Source organism: Rhinolophus ferrumequinum, chromosome 20 (genome assembly GCF_004115265.2).
Source record: "Rhinolophus ferrumequinum isolate MPI-CBG mRhiFer1 chromosome 20, mRhiFer1_v1.p, whole genome shotgun sequence".
Taxonomy (NCBI): domain Eukaryota; kingdom Metazoa; phylum Chordata; class Mammalia; order Chiroptera; family Rhinolophidae; genus Rhinolophus; species Rhinolophus ferrumequinum.
In genome coordinates this window covers 31,263,297-31,283,264 of record NC_046303.1, presented here as the reverse complement: position 1 = coordinate 31,283,264, position 19,968 = coordinate 31,263,297, and the positions used below count along the sequence as shown (strand labels likewise).

General features: G+C 37.2%; 1 protein-coding gene across 1 annotated transcript; it reads right to left on the bottom strand.

Moving 5' to 3' along the window:
* Positions 1–1,016: 1,016 nt before the first annotated feature.
* PDK4 (pyruvate dehydrogenase kinase 4) lies at positions 1,017–13,178 on the bottom strand. Its single transcript, XM_033088212.1, has 11 exons — positions 12,771–13,178; positions 11,668–11,809; positions 9,594–9,665; positions 9,246–9,430; positions 8,994–9,080; positions 8,468–8,545; positions 6,521–6,597; positions 4,667–4,765; positions 4,089–4,199; positions 3,673–3,786; positions 1,017–2,488 (listed from the first exon to the last, which is right to left on the bottom strand). The coding sequence occupies exons 1-11, from the start codon at positions 12,898–12,900 to the stop codon at positions 2,345–2,347; spliced, it is 1,239 nt and encodes a 412-aa protein (XP_032944103.1). The 5' UTR covers positions 12,901–13,178; the 3' UTR covers positions 1,017–2,344.
* Positions 13,179–19,968: the final 6,790 nt, after the last annotated feature.

The window sequence follows — 19,968 nt, the reverse complement described above, 5'->3', positions numbered from 1 at the left end:
TATATTTTGTTTAAAAATTAAGGTTTTAAGTTGTTTTCAATACTTTTAAAAGGTTATACCCAACATGTAGATAAATTGGACTTGAATATAAAGTGAGGAAAACGTGTACCTCAAATTCTTCTTAGTATTTTGCCATTAATTTGAGAAAAGAAATTTAAAAGATTATGTCTACTATTATAATAAAAATATTTATTATAAAAATTATCACATTTCTCTGTACAGAGCCTGGAGACAAAAACACAATTTATACATTAATAATTTAAGTGGGTCTTAATGTGCGGTATCCATTCACTAGAATCCTAAAGCTCTTCCATAAATTTCACAAATACCAATGTAGACTACTTCTATTTTATAGAATTCCATTTACACAGTTGATGTTATTGAGATCCCAACATTTCTTTTTCTCTAGGGTTTTAAAGATAGTTCACAGTGTTTGGGTTAATTAATTAATCAACTGCTTTAAATCTTTGGTAAATACAAGTATTTACATGCAAAAATGTTTAATTTCAGTAAAAACTGAAAAGTCAAATAACCTTTAAGTTAACCTAAAAGTCAAAATAACTGGCAAATAGTTTTGTGTTATCAGAAGCCAGAATTCCATTATCAAGAAAAGTCACTAAAACTTCTGATGATGAAATCTGAAATCCGCAACAAATAGTTTAAGGCTTCTATGACCACTCCCAGAAGCACCACAACAACAGGCCATGACAAAATTAAACACAAATGTTAAGTTCAACACATAGAGATTACTGATTATTTTCCAATGCAAGGTCTAATTTTTCCTATATTCCAGTTTGAATATCAATTTGACACAGAAGAGTTTATTATCTCATTAAAGCCTAATGTCTTGTAAGAGTGAGAGAGCCATTTAAATAAGTCATACTGTTTTGAAAGGCACCAATTCATCTTCTTACCAATAATTTATCCATGAAAATATGGATAATTTCTTGAAATAACTTGTGCAGAAATCAGCAAGATGCTTGCCTTCTGCTTCCCTTCCTTCCATCTTCCTTTCCTTTCTTTTCCTCCCTTTCTCTCTCCCTCCCTCCCTTCCATCCTTCCTTCTTTCCCACCTTCTTTCCTTCTTTTCTTTTTTTGTTTTTTCATTTCTTCCCTTTCAACCTGCATACTTGAACTCCCCAAAAGTTCCAAATGCATTACAGCTGTCATTCGTTAGCTTTCAATCTCAGTGATTCACAAATGAAAGTATCCCTAGCATGAAGTCCTCTTACTCCCAGGCTACTTGTTAAATATACACCAAGAAGTATTTAAATTCTAATGTTCTTGAGCCATTTGATAATTGGGAATATTTTTTTAAAGACATGTTAATGGTGGAGTGTAGAGAATATAACTAAGTATATCAAAAATACATCTTTTAAAACCTAGAAAATAGGTGCCTTTGCATCACCACCACTGCAGAGTAGAGAACAGCCCTTCCTACTTTGTTAGGTTCTGAATGCATGATTTCATTTCCTAACATTAGTTTTCCCAATCTACTATTTCATTTATAAACAAAGCAAGGTGAGGGATATTTTTGCTATCACTTTGGCAATTCTTTCTCTCTCACCAACCGCCAACATCCTGAATTCAGTGTATATTTTAAAATTCACTGAAGACTAGGCACCTGGTACTAAGTGTTCACTTATTATGTGAAGTGTTAACAGGGAAAGCAGCATAAGAAAGATCCTGTATTTATCAGAAAAGGCTTTCTTCTGAGTTTTCACATAGGCTCAATGCCTTGGCTGTAACTTTGAATAACATGTTTTGACTCATTCCTTATTCAAAGTGAATGTTATTTTAGTTACCAGTTTTCCCTCTCTAGAGCACATAGATATATAATGAACACAAAATGTACATTCATATACATTTCTAATCATCTAGTGTACACGTAACCCTAGTGCTTTGAATGGCAGGAAAATTACTGGTATAATTGACACTTGATATCTCATAAATATTAATATCTTATGATGCCAACCAGAGGTCTAAAATATCAGTCTCCTGAAACTGCTAGCCTGTAGCTTCACTTTGCTCCCTTTCCCATTGTTGTTGATAAACAGATGAAAAATTGAGGCTTATTATGTTCTTTAGGATTTGATATAAACCCAAGCATTATTCTAAGTGAAAAGAATAAAGAGCTGGCCATCTGTTCACTCCTGTAGTCCTGCGCTGTGCTTTCCTGGGTCACAGAAAAGAGTTTTGCTCCTCTTCCCTTCGGTGTTCTGCTCAACGAGTTTTTGTGGCGGTTGTTTGTTTTTGAGGGACCGAGCGTTCACATGCAAACATTCAGGAAGCAGCACTGCTGTAGACCCACTTTGATCCCTTCAAGTGTCCTGAGTGTTCCTCATCACACAGCCACTTTTTCCTTTGCCAGATTCTTTGGTTCCTTGCTTGGGATACACCAGTCGTCTGCCTCAATGCTCATCTGATAATGTTTGAAGGCTGATTTATTAAAGACTGGCAGTTTTTCTACAGACTCAGAAGACAAAGCCTGAAAGGAGAGGGCGGAAAAAAAAAAAATCAAACCAAAGAAATTATTTATGGCATAATTTATACTCCAAGAGATTATTCAAAATAAATTCGGAGGTAAAAAAAAATATATATCAAACATTCAAATACATTCTCTAATTGATTTAGTAATAAGAGTACACCAGGGCCCACAGAATGCTAGGCATTGTATAAAAGAAAACGAAAAAATAAATATTATCTCTACCCTATAGGGGATGAAATAGTATATATACAATTATAAATTAAGGAATAGAATTTGTGTTCAATATTTACACACGTTCCTTTTTTGGATGTTACTGATACGATAGAGTTGAATAGCAAAGCTATCCTTTCCAGGCAAAACTGTAATATTTGTGATAAAGAGTCCTAATCTGATACTATTAACCTATTAAAATGTGATACTATAAATATACAATCTATTAATTCTTCCCAATACTTTGAAGACTTTGGCTCATTTAAGAAATAAATACGTTAATTATTTCAGATGGTCAAAGATTCACTTGGCAAATAATTCCCTGGCACAGAATGGGAGCCTGGAGGCTTAATGTTTTAGGTGCTAATATGTGTAAATGTATTTTCAGTCAAAATAGTTGGCAAATGATAAACAGAATCAGAACAGTGACCTTAACAAATAAGTTGAGGCTTTACCAGAAATAGATAAAACATGCACCCAGCTTTAAAGCTTAAACAGGAAATGCCAAACGTCCCACTGACAACTAGTGAGCACTCAGCTTTCCTTTCTGGATTTCTAATAAGGTCAGTTTAAGGTCATGAGTATCTTGGTATCTGTTGTTTTTGAGGCTGGAACATTATTAGCATACATTTCCCACAAGTTTAAGCAAAACAAAAGTACAATTATTCTCACAGAAGCCAAAGGAGTTGCCTTAAAAAAAAATCACATGAGCATGTTCTCATTCTGAAACTAAAGTGCTTCTTGGGAAACAATTTTGCTTCACTGGAGGCAGGTAGAACTGGTTCCACTTCCTTTTTGTTAAGTTGCCCTATTAAATATTAAATAGTATATATACGCATACCAAAGAGAAAACAGAATGACTTGTGGTCATTATTTGCATTGATTCAGTTTGGGGTATTCACAGTGGACTCAGGGCTGGGAAAGAAGCAATCGTCTCAGAAGCATGATTTTTTTCTATTGAATTTAAAGTATACCTTTAAGTAGATGATAGCATCTGTTCCGTATCCCGATAAAGAGTAGAGATGCAGATCTCCCTGAAAGTACTTGGCATATAGACGAGAAATCGGCAAACCGTAACCAAAACCAGCCTATAGGGGAAAGATGTTATTGGTAAAGAGCCATGGATGTGATCATTAAAATACAATGTGGGAGGGAGTTATTATCCTACCTGTTACTGATGTCTTAGAACCTAGATAAATATCTTCTGCTTCAAATCAGAGACCCTTTAAATTGTTTCACCATTTTTAGCTTGCTTTATCATTCTTTCTCATATAGCCCCCATGCCCAATTTAACTAAATTGATGAACTTGCCTAAACACTTCCTTCTAATCCTTCCTCTACCTTTAGAACTAGGTGGCTGGGATGAACTTAGCCATATAATTGGTCTTACCAAAGGAGCATTTCGGGAATTATCCATCACAGGCGTTGGTGCCGTGGAATACATGTAACTAAAGAGACGGTCAGTGATCCTCAGGGGAACACCACCTCCTCTGTCTGAAATCTTAAACAAACAAACAAACAAGTCATCAGAGCTACACATTAAAAACAATGTGCATTTGTCTATATAAAAATGTCTTTCCTCCATTTAAAAGTCACCTGATAGACGACTTTGATCTATTGCTCAAAGCAGAGAGCTTTATTATTATGGCCTCTTTTTTAACTCTTTCACTGCATTCATTGATTTCAAGTTTTTTTTTCAAAAGGTGTCAAAAATCCACCAAAATGAAAAGTTGATATGTTGACTATTTTATGCATTTAATAACATTTTGAGCTGCTTTGTACATAAATTACTTTTATTTCGTTATATGTTAATAAATTTACCGTTATATTGAATTTTAGCAAAAAATATTCAAAACATACTAAGTGGTACCAATTAGATAGTGCAAGCCACAGGAAAACATGTGAAGGTCGCAGCAAAATAATTAATTCTCTCAAGAGAGACTCAAAAAAAAAATAGAGAATTGTTACCTTAATTGTAAGATCTTCTTTTCCCAAGACAACAGTCACCTCAACTGGTGTAAGGGAAGGCTTGTTTTCCTGGTGTTCAACTGTTGCCCTCATTGCATTCTAAAGAAAGCAACACCATAAGGAATTCAATGGCAGAAGAATGAGGGACACTAAATAACTATTTTTTTTATGTTTAAAAATAAAAGCAGCACAGACGGTAATTCAAAGTTCCTATTCTTTTTTTAATTTAGTAGTTACAACAGCTCTTTAAATAGCCATTTATGAATGTGTCATGCAGATGTATAATGAAAAATACTCATTTACCATGTAATATAGCACCTGGGAGTAATGTCTAATGGAAAAACAGTTCTGCTAGTTGTCAAGTTCTTATTTGTAAGCTTAATTTAAAGGTAGAAATTGTTTTTTATAGTCTATTTTGTAATACTCTCTTTTCTGTCTTTCCATTACATTTTGCACCCAAACACCAAAGACTATTACATAACAAATGAATCATTGAACCAATGTATTGGCTTTTATAAAATTTGCTGGGAAAAAGTTGTTGCTATTTAAAAGGATACTAAATAATTCTAAATTCAATTTCAATTTGCATGTGATTATCATAATTTTTACCAGTGAAGGCAAAATAACTGAGTTGGACCATTCAATTTAAAAATGAATCAAATCAACAAAAAAGTATCTTTTGTTTTTTCACAAAAAAGAAACTCAAACAAGTTTTCAGACAACTGGATGAATCTCGTACAGACACAGTTTGGGTTTGTTTCACCCACTTTCTTCTCTAGCCTTCTGCTGGTAAGTTATCTGCTTTCTGGTTTCCATTTAATATGAAGTTTTAATCATTAGCTGAAGTGAAATAACATAGATCAGATGTTTGTAGTATAATCAATACCTCATTGCACTAACATTAGAATAAGTTAGGAAACAGTAAATTCTGAGAAGAATTAGAAGCAGATTTCACTTTCTTTAGGCTTCCTCCTCTCCAGTCCAGAAGGACTATTGGGATTATCACAAAGAAATCTTTTTCCATCTTTTGGTGTTAAGTACAGAATTGTAGTTTGGTCTTAAAACCCAGGACAAGATTTGATTTTAGCACCTAGTTACTCCAGGCCAGTAACACCCCCATCCTCTGAGAGTTTCTTGGAAATGCAAATTCTCAGACCTAGAGAATTAAAATCTGTGGGGGCAGAGCCTAAGAATCTGTGTTTTCACAAGCCCTCCAGGTGGTTCGAATGCACATGGAAGTTTGAAAAGCACTGCCCTACAATCTAACCGTGCGATGTGGACTGTGGGCCAGCAGCATAACCTATTAGTTTATTAGAATCTGAGGCCCCCCCCAGATCCAGTGAATCAGAATTTGCTTTTAACAAAACCCCCAGGTGAGTCATATGCACATTAAAGTAGATCATTGAAAGAATGGACTGTCTTCTGCGTATATTCTAGACTCAGGTTGGGGCCCAGCCACCTACAGTTAATTCTAGACCCGAACCTCTGGATTTGGAATTGGATGAGCCTGCGGGGGTGGAAGTAACAAGGCCTCAATCCCTACAGCATTTACCCCCGACCCTCCTTAACAAATACACGAATGAATAGTGCTTTGTTGGGCACCTGCAAACATAATGGGAATAGGGGGCACTGACACACCATGAATCCTATTGTGCATTCCCAAATACATGTTGAAGCTACAAGGAACTCAATGTACCCTTTCAAACATTAACAGTAGCCACCTTCTGTTAAAAGCACAGAAGCATGCTTGGGAGAAGATAGTGAGGCTCCTGTTTAGTCAGAAGGATAAAGGAAATAAAAATGTGAACAGTGAATTAAAAAAAAACAAACTGCAATTATTGTGCAGTGTCATACCTTGAATAGTTCAAAGAGCATGTGGTGAAGGTGAGAAGGAACGTACACAATGTGAATCGGCTCCCCTGGAAATTTTCCTAGAAAAATTCAGCTCATTAGAATTGGTAAACAAATATTTCATTAAAATGAACTTCCATATCTATTTGATTAACGTTTTAGACTTAAACAGGTTTGGAATAGTCCCCATCCTTCTCACTGCAAAATCCTACCCTAGAACCTTTCCTCTTAAACAGCAAACACAACGTGTTTATTTTCAAAATGCTACTACAGTTGCTACCCAGTGCTCTATGATTAATTTTTGCATTTCTCTGCAAATGTATAACGTCAGATGAAGTGTGCAACAAGGGTGCTATAAATTAGATTACATGGATTATTTGTTTCTATTTTCAAAACTTCTGTACTGGACAATCTCAGAGTTAAAATTATATGCACTGGAAGAAAGAAGAAAAAATGAATACGTCTATAGTATAACGTCAAAATTAATGCTAGCTATAATTTTCATATTTTGAAATTGACGTAGCCCATGGAAATTTACAAAATAATGCATGGGGAAAAAATAACACATTTGATTCTTTTTGATTTTTATCACCCAAACATTAAATCTTACAAGCTAAATATGCTTAAGTTTCACCAAGAGGCTAAAGAAAACAAGAAACAAAAATCTCATAACACTGTTTGAAAAGAAAAATAAAAGTATTATTCTTTGGTGTCCCAGGCCTTGGCAAAGTTTGAATCAGAAAACATAATGTCTGGCTCAGTTCCCTTTTTATTTTATCAAACAGTTCAAGCAATTTATTTACAAGTATCGTGCAGCAATGCTGTTAATATTTAGAGATACTTTTCAATCTGTACTTGTACTCTTATTTTTAGTTTCGCAATCAGTTATATTTGCATATTCCCAATTCATGAGTTAGGCTACTCTTAATTTGAGCAACTTGATTTTAATTCTCATCACCAATAAACATTGTTCATGTATAACTATTACTTGGAAAAGATGTTTACTTTGAATCGAAAGTAGAATGTTATTCCAATTTAAGTATACTATCGTGCTTTAAGAAGCAACTTTGGGACAGGATAAAAATTGTGCCTTGCATTCAACATGTAATCACTTCAGTCAATATGGGAAGACTTTATCTTTTCAGGTACCCTAGAGTTGAAGCTGTTCAACTCTATTCAACTCTGCTTCCAAAACTGGTATATACGTTCCTATAGTGTAGTTTAAAAAAATATTCTTGGTAGGAACATTGAACATGACATCTACCTTCTTAAATATTTACATGTACATATACAATATCGTATCGTTAACTATCGGCACAATGTTGTACAGCAGATCTCTAGAACTTACTCATCTTGCATAACTGAAATCTTATGCTCATTGACTAGTTAGTTACTCCCCATTCCACCCCACCAGGCAGCCTCTGGCAACCACCATTTTACTCTCTGCTTCTATGAGTTTGACTATTTTAAATACCTCATGCAAGTGGGATCATGCAGTATTTGTCCTTCTGTGACTGGCTTATTTCTTATGGTGCAATTTAAAGCATTTTTGATTCTAGATCTTACGAGTAACTGCTTTAAAAGGATATCTCCTAAACTACCAAGCGGTTCCTCTTGCTTCTGGCCCCCATCCCCTGTATTCTGTAGTACGCAATCTTTTTTTTTTTTTTTTTTTAATCTAAGGTATTGGAACTTAGTTGCTCCTCTAAATCCCAAATTATTTGTTCAAACCACTCTTTAAGAATTGTTATTAGCAACTCCATATGCTCAATTGGAACTTTCCAGTTGAGATCAAGAGAACCTTGACTTCAAAAAAAATGTACACAAATTCTATGCAAGTTTAGAAGGGAAAAAATGGAACACAAAAGTTGCCTTGTGTTTACAAGAAGTAATCATACTGGAGAACACTCAATTTTCCATAGATTAAAATATATTTTATTTATAGCTTACCATTCACTTGTGTGAGCTTTAATTCTGGAGATGTTAAATAATACTGATCACAAAGCATTCTCGAACACTCAAAGGCATCTGGAATAGAAGTGTTTTTTTCATAATGATGAAATGAATTTGTGCCACATAACATTTTCAAGTAATCTTCAGTGTGTACGCCACCCTTAATGTAAAATATTTATTAGACTAAAAGTTTATGTATATAAAAATACCTTTTAAATATTTTATTGAAGAAAACTTATGACTGCTTAAGTTATAGCTATAGCAGTAGTAATCTGCATACTTCAGAGATCAAATACAATATATAAAAATATGGCAAATTAGCCACTGATGTTTGGCTTTTTTTATATTACAAATGTATGCTTAAGCCCCTGGCACTCAAAAGTAAAGGACCTTTATGCCAGTATTTATAAAAAATATAAAGGGAACACTCTAAATATAAATTCATTCACAGAGTCACCTCAACTATATGTCAATCATAGAGTGTACATTCTCAATAAGGGAAACGCAAATATTTAGAATTTACCTTGGACCACTGCAGCTACGTTACAGTTTGGATCAATGCTTCCAATGTGGCTTGGGTTTCCTGTCTGTGAGTCACTAAATATAAGAACTGTTGGAAAATAAATACAAAAATTATTGTTATAAAAATCAGGATAATGATTAGAATTACCACTGACAAAGAATGTGACCCACCAAATAGTGAAAAATCTAGATACAGTATGGCTTGTATTCTACGCCCATCTCTATATATCATGACCATGATGAACTAACTTACTGTGCTGGTTCATTAGCATCCGGGTAGAAATACGGTTCATATAAAATCGATCCAAGAAATACTGAAGATTTTGATTGGTGACCGGATCAACTGTACAGCTATCTTTATATTCTATGATTCCTTGTGCCATTGTAGGAACAACATTATGATGTCTATTTCGAACTGTGATGAGAGTATCTACAAAACTAAGCCAAAACATATTTACAGTTAGTGAAAGTTCAAATAAGTTTCATTCACTTATATTCCTTAGATTATAAATGTATTATAAGTGTGTGTAATCCCTTATTATATGTGTATGTCTGGAAATAGTCAAAGATTTAGACACGTATTCTAATGTGTATAACTTACTCTGATAACACTTTTTGGTCGTCTGGGCTTCTCTCATGGAATTCCACCAACTCCATCAGGCTCTGGATATACCTGTAAAGTGACAGGTATGCTTTAAGTTTTAAAATTGAATAGTCAGATATGAGTGGCTAAAAATAGAATGTCTTTTACAAATGAATTAAAAAGACAAAATAAGTGTAATGCTTAAAGTTAAAACTCCAAAAAAGGGAACACTCATACACTGCTGGTGGGAATGTAAATTGGTACAGCCACTATGGAAAACAGTATGGAGGTGCCTCAAAAAATTTAGAATGACCATACCACCCAGCAATCTCTCTCCTAAGTGAATACCCAAAAAATCTGAAAACATGTATCCATAAAATTATTGCAGCATTATGTACAGTGCCCAAGACATGGAAACACAAAGTGTCCTTCGATAAATGATTGGATAAAGATGTAGTACATATACACAATGGAATATTACTCAGCCATAAGAAAAGATAAAATACTGCCATTTGCGACAACATGGATGGATCTTGAGATTATTATGCTAAGCAAAATAAGTCAGACAGAAAAAGTCGAGAACCATACGACTGACTTCACTCATTTGTGGGACATACAAATGAAAGCAATAAATGAACAAGACAAACAAACAGTAACTCATAGACACAGACAACAGTTTAGTGGTTACCTAAGTGGGTAAGGGGGGGAGAAGAAGGCAGAGGGTCAAATATATGGTGACGGGAGAACTGACTCTGGATTGTGAAAACACAATGCAACACATAGATGATGTATTAAAAAACTGTACACTTAAAACCTATGTAATTTTACTAACCAATGTCACCCCAATAAATTTAATAAAAAATTAAAAAATTAAAACTCCAAGACATTTGGAAGTCTTTAAAAAAGAAAGCTACAACTTAACCCTTAACTTCCTAACTTAAATTTACATTTCTTTAACTATTCCAGATCAGAATTGTTTTCTGTTTTGTTTGGCAAATGTTTTTATCTTTTTATAGAAAAGCATTTAAAAACAACTTTTTAAGAACGTCTTCATATTTTTTCCTACTCCATTCATAGGTGAACAGAAGTGTTGAAAGCCGCAGTAAATACTACAGATTGCATATGTTTCAGATTGTAATTGTTTAATGGGTATATAATACCTATGTTTCTTGAATCAAAGAACAAAAAGCTGTGCAGTCAGTGGATTAGGATAAGGCTCTGGTGCATACCTACCTCAGTGCATATCCTGGCTCTGTTTTCTGAAAATCTGCTCCTTTGGATTATCTACCTTCTTTAAGCTTCAGTATCCTTATTTATAAAATGAGATGATAATAACTGACACTTTCTGAGTGCTGGCTGTGTGCCAGATACTTTTGTAAGTGCTTTTCAATGAATTATCTCATTCAATTATACTCAAATATGCCACTGAGGCATATACTTTACTCCCTTCAATAACAGAAGGGAAAATTGAGGCATAGAGAATTTAAGACACTTGACAAGGATTCTACAACTGGGAAGAGGCAAAAGCACCATTTGAACCCAGAGCCTGCTCTGTTAATTGGTTTGTAAATAACAAAGATTAGGCTCTTTCTAAATACTGTGTTTCCCCGAAAATAAGACCTAGAGGGACAATCAGCTCTAATGCGTCTTTTGGAGCAAAAATTAATATAAGACCCAGTCTTATGACTGGGTATAATATAATATAATATAATATAATATAATATAAAATAAAATACCGGGTCTTCATCTCTATCTATTTGTAGAATAAGATTCCTTTTGCAATATTAAATTCTGTCTTTTATTATTTAAAATATAAAACTGAAATAGTAACTCAATTATTTTTTATATTTCTAGAAGTAAAAATTACATTGTGAAAGTATTTACTTTTTCAGGCTAAAAATGTCTGTTTCTAGCTTAAAACTATTCTTAAGATAACTTACCTAAATTAATGAAACAAAATGTTTACATATTTCAAAAGTATTTACTACTCAGATTACCTGGTTTCCAATTATGATGGTAGTATTTTAGAATAATTCATACTTAGATAACTGTCTTAAAACTCAAGATTGTTTCAGAATGGTTCACCACTTACCAGCTTTTAACTAACTGCACTGAAGAGGTATTTACTAATCGATCGGGGAGGATATCAATTTCCTTCAGGATATTGGCGAGCCTCACAGGCAATTCTTGTCGCAGAAATGCAAAAGAAGTTCTTTCACATGCATTTTCCGAACCTGTAATAATAACGTTTATTTAGTTTTTGGAAACAAGTATGTCTAAGTGATATATTTGAATAGCATCAACTATCCAATATTGAATGAACACATATATTATAAAATTATATTTCACCCTCAGTTGGGTTAGTGTTTATAGACAATTTAGGAGTATCTTCTTCATAGTCTTTTTTTTTTTTTTTAAAGTGACCAATATGAGAATTATTATTTTTTTCTTTTTGAAGAGGATTCACTTCCAAGAAGTCAGAATAGCCCACAGCTCTTATTATTCATTAGAGTGCAGGGTTTGGTCAACACCACAATGACAATGAGACATCGTTCACAGAGTTGTAGATATAAAACTGGGAGATAAGGGGTAAGGTGGAAGTCGTGATGTTTCCAGACTAGTGGTAAATAATAACACATTTAAATCCTTGAAATTTTCTTCCTAAGGTTACGGCAGAAAGTTTGTAAATATTTTCAGCAGTAATGCAAATATATGGAAAACTATACCGGTAAAGAAACAAATTTGTTAGGAACACAGTTATGTACCCTGTGGAGGGTAGCTAAGGGATAAAAATCTCAATTAATTTGAGGCTACTTGATAACATTAGGAATCTTCTCCAAGAAGTACTAAGCCGTGAGGGAATGCGGTTTCTCCTTCACTGTTAAATGCTGACTGAAAGCAAAAAGTATTTTGATGAAAGCTTTGGACTGAAAGAAGAGGAAAGATGAGCTCAAACCATCCAACATCAGCGGGGCTGCAAGTGACCTCGACCTGCAGGCACAACCTGTCAGAAAGAAAGCAGATCCAGGAAAAGGAAAAGGCAAGGTACACTGGCGTCAAGGCTCCAGGTTCAGCAGCAAAGCGGACCCCAGTTGGTATTTAGCACTGAACCCAGCCTACCCTGCACCGGGATTGAAAATCAAGGCGGTACCCTAGTCCCAGCGCACCCGCCGGGGCCCTACGTCCCCCGCTCACCAAAGTCCAGCAGCTGCTTCATGGACAGCGGGGACGGGCTGTAGCGCGAGAAATGCTCGACCTCGCGGGGGACCAGGCCGGCGCTGCTCAGCGAGCGGGCGCTGCGCATCACGAAGCGGGCCGCCTTCATCTTGATGCTCACGGGGCCTGGTAGGGGCTAGGCTTGACTTGCGGGTGAAGGCTGAGAGGGACAGAGCCTGGAACCGAGGAGGCGGCGGGACGCGTCCGGAGACGAGGACAAGTATGCTGGAGGGCTGCGGCACCCCGATCTGAGCTGAGGTTCAGGGGTGCTTCGGAGCAGAGGAGTCGGGCAGTGAGTCAAAGGAGACGTGAGTGGCTTGAGACTCAAGTGCTCGACTTGCCACCACCGGCCGTCTCCTGCAGTTTTATTTGTTTCCCGGCACGCTCCCCCCAACACCAAAGGGGAGGAGTCACTGGGACTTGGAGACAAGTCCTGAGCCTGGGACCGAGCCAATCGGCTCAGATGAGGAACTTTGGGCCCCGCCTCCCGGCGGCTGTCCTGACAGTGCCCTGTTGTGAAGAAGGTAGTTGGAAGCCAAAGCGGACATCTGGAGGTAGGTGGGCTGGAGGTCAGCCACTTGGGACAGGGCCCGAGGTCGCGTGGGCTGGGGGCCCACCCAGACTCGTCCTTGTTTACAAGTGCGAGACTGTCTCAATGTCACACATTCCCGGCCAGAAACTATTTCCAAGAATCTGGACTCCAGGAGCTCATTGGTTCTTGCTCAGAGCGGGGCTTTTACAGTAACCAATCAGCTGCGTTGAAAAGTATGGACTTCTCTGCCATTGGATAGCGAGGGGACTAAACACCCTAAAGAGTTCTTGCCGCGAGAGAACAGGACACGTCAGGAACTGGAAGTTGTTTTTGCTGAGACGGCCCAAAATATATTAATTTATTCTTGCGGAGATAAAAGGCCATCGATTTATTTCTCTCCCGTAACACATTCTCTCCATTAGGTTTAACTCTGTTAATCAAAAACAAAATAAAAAAGGGATCAATTTGTCAATCTGACTCACCTTTTTCTCCCATCACAATATTTGCTCGCTCAGTTCCCCTGTATAAAATATTCTTAATCCATATCTTTGCCTAAGACATTCTTTTCTCTCCTTAAATGTCCAGCACAAACCATGTGCTACAAGAGATCTTTCCTAATTGCTTCACCTTACTCCCTTTCCCAAATATGGCTTTTGTCACTTATGACATCATATTGTAGCTATTTATGTTCTTATATTGTCCCTCTCTGCACCCCCTCCTCTGAAAAGGATCAGGGTTGGTGCCATGTCTGATGCATCTTTGTGATTCCCACCCACCCTGCTTTATTGCTACTCAAGCTTAAACAGTTGGGGAAACAAAGTGCATTTCCACTTGCTGATGAGCCTTGATACCACTATGAATTATATTTTTATATTCTGAATCCTTTGTTACATATTTGCTTAGCTTGATAAAGCAAAAACAAAAACAGAAAATGTGTTCCAGAAGCCAAAAGACTAAATCAAATTCTCTGATGAAGCAAGTATATATATTTAAGGTAAAAATACCTTCTTTTTCCTGAATTACATCCTAAGAACAAAATAGAAAAGCATGCATTTGCTTTTTCTTACCATGTGTGTGGGATTTGGAATAAGCAAAAATGTGTATTATAAAGACTTATACTCTTTAATCTGCAGAGGAAAGGTAATGGAAATGATGCATTATAGGCAGTTCTAATTTAGAAAAAGCCCATTGAGTGCTTGGCCTGGCTTACCCAGTGCTACTGACCTATGTGTTGGGCGATGATTAAAAGTCAGGTGAAGTCTTATGATGTTCACAGAATGCCTTAGGGCTAAATGTGAACCAGGGTCACCAAACTTTTGTCTCCATGTCATCCCATCCAATAATATTTATCAGGTTACTGTCACAGTGCATTACATTCTTTAATGTCATTTCTCTATTATGGGAACTGTTGTTATAATTGGCAACATTTATGGTAGCTGGACTGGAATAGCCAGGTCACGCTGTTTACCCAGTTGGCTAAGACACTATGTGTTGCAGGTATACCCTGCTTTTCAAAAGTTTATGTTACATCACTTTTCTTTTACGAAAGACCTCTACCTATTTTCAACAACCGAAAGAAATCCAAAGAGGAGTTTTGCTTTTATAAAAAAAAGGGGGGGGGAGTGAAAATAACATTCAGTGTTTGTTTCACAGGGAGCTTTATCCACAGCAACGAGAGTGGCACCACCAAGCTTCTTCCCTGGGAAATAAACTCAGTATTTCAGCATCAAACCACCCTAGCTTTGAACTGTATCTGTGAACATCTGGGCTTTATCTCAATTTATTTTGTGCATGTTAGCAAGATGTGTGCTAAGGTATCATAAAAGACTAAGAGAGCCTGTGAGGGTGTTACACTTAGCATAAAACTGGATATAATTAAGAGGATTTGGTAGCTTATTTTTGGGGTCTGGGAATACTCAAAGTTTTTTCCCTATAAATTAATGGTAATTGTTTCTTCCCTTAATGCCACTTTAGCTTAAGAAAGATTTCATAGGAAAACTTTACTTTTGGAGAGCGGGGGAAACCTGTACCATGATTAGAGAGTGACTCATTTTCAGGCTGACCACAAATCTTGGAGGCGATCCAGTTGCTACAGAAATAAAACAAAGGGACTTATTTGGGGGCAGTGGGTATGGACAAATCTGAGCATTCATTTGAGGAAAGGTTAGCCATGAGAGGACTGTCAAGGGATTTGGTGCTAATGGTCAGGGGGGCGTGTGACAAAGTTTCCCCTTGTCACAGTGAAGTACATGGCATCCCTACTTGAGGCATTCAATTCCTGAAGTGTTCAGGGGCATGCTTCCTTGGAATTAAATGAATTCTATCCAACTTGCCTGGCAAAACCCGTTAACAAAAGGCTACTGGTAGAGCTTTAAGAATGCAAGTCACACATTGGCCAGAGGGCTGGGGATGTCCAATTTGACAAAATGCATCAAGACCCTTAAAGAGACGCCTACTCAACATTTCCACTGCTGGGATCATATTCCAAGGAAGCAACTGAAAATATACCTAACAGGAACTTCAAAAGCCATGATGGAAAGGTGAACAGATTTGACTATAGAATACTTAACGTTAAAGAAGGATCAGCAGACTTGGAGAAAATACTTACAAAATATGTAACAGGCAAATGATTCTTTAAGAAGTGACTATTTCAGCCAGGAACAGTCATGATCTGTTTCCTCATGGAGAGTACAGACTTGTGGGGGAAATAGACATTGCAAAAACAAATGGATGATAAGCATGTACATTAAATTAGGACAAGAGCTATGAAGAAAATGCGTATGAAGATTATAGTGGGCTGGATCTTCCTTAGATTTGGTGGGCAAGGAGGGTCTCTTTGAGAAAGTGATCATTGTAAGAGATGGTGCATTCTTCTATTGGGGACTATAAGGGAATGTTGGTGAAAGCATATTAATGAAGAGATTGGGGGAAGCATGGTCTAAATCACTTTTTGATGTTTTTTATAATTGCTGTTTTAGAGGATGTTAGGTGCCAGGAGTTGGCCTAGATGCCTTGATGGGTGCAAAAATATCTTCTCTCAAGTGTCTCAGACTAATAGTGGGTGACAGAAAACAATAGCCAACTTTGTTTTTTGTTTTTTGTTTTTTTGTTTTTTTAACTTATGAGACTTTCATTTAATCCTCAGGGCAAAGAACTCACAAATAATGCATTAAAAAACAGTTCATAAAAGAGATCAATCGATGTGTCATGTTGGTGGTGACAGTAATGGTACTGGATGGTGGTGATGCCAATGGAGTTCAGGGGTGAGCTTTGTTGGGGGTCAGGGAATGCTTCCTCTGAGAATTGGGATGACTTTAGAAGGATGAGCAAGATTTGGCAAGTTATTGGTAGACAATGGGAAAGGATGTCTAAGCCTGAGCAAAAGCACAAATGTAGCAGCTAGGGATATAGTAGAGAAAGAATAACTAGTTTAGTCTGGCTGCTGTCCACAGTACCTGTAGGTAGGGCGAAATGGGAGCTTAGGGTTATATCATGAAAGTCTTAAATCTGGTCTGAGGACATTGAGATCCCAGGAGCATGCAGCATGAAACAGTTGAAGCCTGTTAAGCAGAGAGCAATGTGCTCCCTGCTCAAATTTGTTAGCAGTTAAAAATTCAGTGCAACTAGATTTCATTCAACAACGATTATGTATCAGGCACTATTACAGGTGCTGGGGACATAAAAATGAAAAAAGTATAGTCCTCGTCTTCAAGTATAGGAGAAAGACACGTAAATAATCTAAAGAAAAAATAGTGCAATGCATGTAAGGTATGTTTTGGGGGGATGGGGGAGGACAAGCAGTCAGGAAAGACTTCCTTGGAGGAGGTGACATGTCATCTGAGTTACAAAGATTGAATAGAAGTTCATAGGCAGACAAACAGGAAAGGTGTTGGGGCAGTGGGGAGAGAGAATGAAAAGGGCCATTTTGTTGGTAGACTCTCTAGCCTTTGTCAAATCTGAGAAGGAAAAATTCTTTTAAAGTTCTCTGGTGTTCTAAACCTGTACTACTGGGAGGGAGTGATTTCATTAATAGAAGCAGGGAAGTCAAAGGATAGGTTGACTGAGGACGGGGGAACACAAATGATGAGTTTGTTTAGCAACACTTTGAGTTAATGAGAAACCACTGGGGAAACAGTCATGGCTGTCATTATTGGTTAAGGAAAGATGAGAACTCAAAGGCTATTAAGCTGTTTCTGAGAAATGAAGATAAATGGCTGAGAGCCTCTCCCCAGTTTTTCTACACAAGGCTCCTATTAACCCACAGCTGTATCTCACCTTTTTTTTTTCTCTCTGTGCATAATACTTCCTTCTGGAGCAGCACTTGGTTTCATTCTTGGCCTCCTTACTCTTAGTTGTCAAGGCCAAATCCTTCCCTCACTAAAGCAACACCAAAAGAAAATAGTTTATTCTTTTTTGCATCTGTAGCTCCAATGTCATCAGGAAAAAAGCTAGTGAATCCTGAAGCGACATCTTGATACATCTTGAGTTTTTGTGGAAAGACAAGAAAAAATGTTTTTCTTAGTTCCAAATACAGACTTAGCACTCTTCCCAATTGTGTTTGGTGTTTGCTTTTACAAAGTAATAAGGGAAGGTGAGCAAAGGAAATGAAAAATTAACTGAAGAAGCAAAACAAATATGTAATAAAGACAACATGCTCATACTAAAGAGTGAGTAGGAAAATAAAAAGTAATAAGGTAATGGGATATCGTTGTTCTGCCATCAGATTGGCAAATAATGAAAAAGGCTAAACACATCTCATGTTGGCAAGTCCTGGGGAAATGAACATTTGTGGGAGTGTAAAATTGGAAAATTCTTTTTTTGGAAGGCAATTGGTAGAATCTAGACAAATTTTAAGGATAGGTACCTCATGTTTCAGCGTATTCCACTTCCAGAAACTTACCCTACGTTTTTACCACAGAGATCATAAAGATATATATAGAAGACTGTCCGTTGCACTATTACCTGTAAGAACAAAAATTTGAAAACAAACAACTTGTCTACTCTTGGGGGAAGAATAAATAAATGATGTACCCATGTACTAAAATACTTGCTGTGAATTGCAAGGAAGAAGTGAAGTTAGCTCACAGCATCCAGCTGCAGAGCAGCCTGCAGTGATAGATAAGCACCTAGGGCTGGCCATTTCTCCTCAACGTGGGACTCAACTAATGGGAATTCTTTGCTCTGAGGACCTCCCTTGGTTGGCCGAGACTCTATCAGATTTGCATGGTGGTCTGAGTCTTTCCCTGCTTAATTCTGCTTCCCACCCCCTATTTCCTTTCAAAGGGTCGTATGTGTATCACTATCCCTACCCAATGCTGCTTCCTCCCCCTTAGCCTTACATAGGCCATCCCTCCGCCAACGCAGCTGGGAGCTCCAGAGCAAATGTTTGCCAGTAGAGAAATCCTACATTGGGTAGAGATAAAGGATGTTTCCCTGGTCCTTGAATATACTGAGGTCTGACAATTATGTTTGTGAACTCATCCTAGAAAAAGTGCTACATACCTCATTGCTGAATATCACTGCAGTCACCTTTGAAGTACTCCCCTTGGGAAGCTATGCACCGACACCAGCGCTTAGTCCACCCTTCAAAGCAATTTTGGAACTCTTTTTTTGGAATGGCCATCAGAGCTATTGTCGTATTACCTTTGATGTCCTGAATGTCATCAAAATGTCTTCCTTTCAATATTTCCTTTATCTTTGAGTAAAGAAAGAAGTCATTGGGGGCCAGATCAGGTGAGTAGGGAGGGTGTTCCAATACAGTGATTTGTTTACTGGCTAAAAACTCCCTCACAGACAGTGCCATGGGAGCTGGTGCACTGTCGTGATGCAAGAGCCATGAATTGTTGGCAAAAAGTTCAGGTCATTTTCGTCTAACTTTTTCATGCAGCCTTTTCAGCATTTCCAAATAGTAAACTTGGTTAACTGTTGGTACAAATTCATAATGAATAATCCCTCTGATATCAAAAAAAGTTAGCAACATCATTGCAACAAATTTGCGAACTTCATTGTCAGACCTCGTATATATAATGGGGATTTACATACCTGGCGATTGGAGTATTAAGTAATCCCACATTAGCTGTCACAGTGGGGAAAGCCAAGTATAAGCCTCTGAAACTGCTCCCGACTAAGACAGCAAATACAAAACAATATGGTATCCTGGTAGGAATGATGGAGGTTAGTTCCTTCTTCAGAAGTATCTCAAGAGCTGGTAACTGCTATGTAAGACATGGTATTTTTTGCTAGAGAAGATTAATATGGCCCCAGGTATGTGTTATACAGCCACAGACTGAGTGAATGTATGCTTTTATTTCTAGCAAACAAAACCCCTAAACCCTCTTGCACTCCAGTCTCAGCATCTACTTACCAGAATATCTAGACTGATTTCATCTACGTTAGAAAATTGTCCTCTACATTTTGTTAATTGTGAAAAGTGTGTCACAGACCATCATGTGTATAGCATGGTAAAATTTTTATGAAACCAAAGGAAGAAAGGGGGTAAAGGAGAGGAGAAAAGAGGAGAAGAAAGGAGAGAGGGAGAGAATGAGAGCGGGAGAGAGGAAGAGAGGAGGAGAGGGAGGGAGGGAGGATGGGAGGAAGGGAGAGAGAGAGAGAGAGAGAGAGAGAGAGAGAAAGAGAGAGACTGAA